The sequence below is a fragment of the Chrysochloris asiatica genome, unplaced genomic scaffold (genome assembly GCF_000296735.1).
Source record: "Chrysochloris asiatica unplaced genomic scaffold, ChrAsi1.0 scaffold00047, whole genome shotgun sequence".
In the NCBI taxonomy this organism is placed as follows: Eukaryota; Metazoa; Chordata; class Mammalia; order Afrosoricida; family Chrysochloridae; genus Chrysochloris; species Chrysochloris asiatica.
In genome coordinates this window covers 16,114,118-16,116,891 of record NW_006408565.1, presented here as the reverse complement: position 1 = coordinate 16,116,891, position 2,774 = coordinate 16,114,118, and the positions used below count along the sequence as shown (strand labels likewise).

At 53.1% G+C, this 2,774-nt stretch overlaps 1 protein-coding gene across 1 annotated transcript; it reads left to right on the top strand.

Annotated features, from left to right (window-relative positions):
• The first annotated feature begins 437 nt into the window (after positions 1–437).
• Positions 438–2,774, top strand: C1QA (complement component 1, q subcomponent, A chain). The gene is made up of 2 exons (XM_006862331.1): positions 438–600; positions 2,200–2,774. The coding sequence occupies exons 1-2, from the start codon at positions 438–440 to the stop codon at positions 2,772–2,774; spliced, it is 738 nt and encodes a 245-aa protein (XP_006862393.1).

Below are 2,774 nucleotides of genomic sequence, written 5' to 3'. Positions count from 1 at the left end.
TAAAAGGGGTCAAGGGTGCAGGTGGGTAGGGAGTGTGTGAATTCCTGTGTGCTCATAGACGGTTCTATCAATCAGTGGATGTTCATTAAGTAAGAACAGATGCTCAGTAACTATGTGTTCAATAGGATCGCTCCCTTGTAGAAATGTATGAGTGTGGTGCTGGTGCGTGAGGAGGGAGTCTGTCCTGGTGTCTGTTAGTGTGTCCAGGGGCAGGGAGGGAAGTGTGAGAAGTCATGTAAGTGTGCCTGAGCGTGCTTAGTGGTGTGTGTGCATCCGTGTGAACCTGTGGTTCTGTGTGCATGTGTCAGCTAGACACACCTGTACCCTGGTGGAGGTATGTAACCTGTCCTTTTGGGTATGGAAGTCACGTGAGTGAGGTGGTGCAAGTGGTTATGTGATGCCTGCCGGGCCCCACCCCGTGTTTCCACAGTGCCATCATGGAGACTTCCAGGGACTGGCTGATGGTCTGTGTGCTGGCCGTGTCCTTGGCTTCCACGGTGACCCAGGACGTGTGCCGAGCACCAGATGGGAAGGATGGGGCTGCAGGAATCCCTGGTCGACCTGGGCGACCAGGCCTTAAGGGGGAACGAGGGGAGCCAGGTAAGCACCTCCCTTGGACTCCAACCCCTCAGGCCCTGGCTGGGCCGAGCCTTCAGGGAGTAAGGTTTGGGAGCTGCTCTACGAAACAGGGGCTACCTGTGTTCCCACACAAAGCCCCTCCAGTTTGTACATAGTACCCAGTGTTGAAGGGAGCCTAGACTTCACCCTGGACCATACTCCAGGCCTTCAGGCCCCTCCACATCCCCCTTAATGTCTGAGTCCTCTTTCTGTGGGCCCCCCTTCCTCCTCTGGAGGATAAGTCCTTCTGAACAATGAATGCAAAAGGCCCAGAAGCAGTATCAAGTCCTTGATAGTGGTTTGCTTAATAGAACAATTAAGATCCCAGAATTTAGACCCCTGCATTACTGTGTGATCTTAAGCAAGTTACTGACCCTCTCTGAGCCTCAATTTCTTCACCTGTAAAACAGAGAAATAAATAACCTCTATGGTAGCGTAGTGGTTACGAATCGGGCTGCAAACCTCAAGGCAGTTCAAAACTACCAGCCATTCCACGGGAGAAAGATGAGGCTTTCTGCTCCCGTAAAGATTTACAGCCTCGGAAACCCTGTACAGGGTCACTATGAGTCGGAACCGACTCCACGGAACATAACAACAACAACAACATGCGTTACATTGGGCAAATCTGCTGCATGGCCATCTCTCATACTTCAGACATAGTAACAGGAGGGACCAGTCAGTGGAGAAGGATATCATGTTTGGTAAACTGGAGGGTCAAGGAAAAAGAGGAAGACCCGTAATGAGATAGATTGGCACAGTGGCAGCCGCGATGGGCTCAGGCATAGCAATGATTGTGAGGTTGGCCCTGGATCTGGCAATGTTTCGTTCTAGTGTTCATAGGGTCTCGGTGAACCAGTACTGACTCAATGGCATCTAACAACAACAACACAGTATTTACAATAACAACACCTGGCACATACAATAAGCACTGGACTGTGAACCATAAGGTCCACAGTTCGAGCCTGCCAGCCACTTTGTAGGAGAAAGATAAGGCTCTCTGCTCCCACAAAGATTTAAAGCGTCAGAGATCCTTAACAACAACCTAGCACATAGAGAGAGAGAGGCATCGATTAACTGCAACTTTCCTCTTTGGTCCTCTCTAGCACCCCCTCCATTCCTTCCCTGCTTGCCCCTCCCCAGTCCCTTCTGGCTTCAGACCCTCTCAAGTTCTAGTAAGAAAAAAACAGCTAGGGGTGGAGCTAAAGGGAAGTGAGTGGTCACACTGCGGAAGGAAAATCTCCAGCCCCAGAGCAGACCAGAAGGACATTTACAACCTGGGCATCCTGCCTGTGGTCTCTGAACCTGAAGTTGGCCAGTAAGCAGGAGTATGGGGAGCATGCCAGCTGGCAGGTGGAGTAGCTGAACACTTTCATTCCTATGTCTGTCCCTTCCTCTCCACTTTGCATTTGGAAGCCGAGGTTCAGAGGCGCTAGAGACTTTCCCAAGGTCACACAACCAAACAGAATCCATGTCTTAGAGGCCCGGCCTCCCTCCCCTTACTCCCTTCCACCAGGGTCCTGCCCTTCCCCTGAGAATTATTGAACACTGGGCTCTCACTCCAACGGTCCTCTCTCCCTGCAGGGGCTGCTGGTATCCGGACGGGCATCCGAGGCCTCAAAGGAGACCAGGGAGATCCCGGAACCCCTGGAAAAGCTGGTAACATGGGTTCCCCAGGCCCTAGTGGCCCCCTGGGGGCTTCTGGGCTCCCAGGACTGAAGGGCATCAAGGGCAACCCAGGAAACCTCAAAGACCAGCCTCGACCAGCCTTCTCGGCAATGAGGAAGAACCCTCCAATGGGTGGCAATGTGGTCATCTTCGACACGGTCATCACCAACCAGGAGGGCCCATACAAGAACCACTCAGGCCGGTTCGTCTGTGCTATACCTGGTTACTACTACTTCACCTTCCAGGTGGTCTCCAAGTGGGACATCTGCCTGTTCATTGTGTCCTCCACAAGAGCTCAGGTCCGGCGCTCCCTAGGCTTCTGTGACACCAACAGCAAGGGGCTCTTCCAGGTGGTCTCGGGGGGCACGGTGCTCCAGCTTCAGCATGGGGACCAGGTCTGGATTGAGAAAGACCCCGTCAAGGGCCGCATTTACCAGGGCCCCGAGGCGGACAGCGTCTTCAGTGGCTTCCTCATCTTCCCATCCACCTGA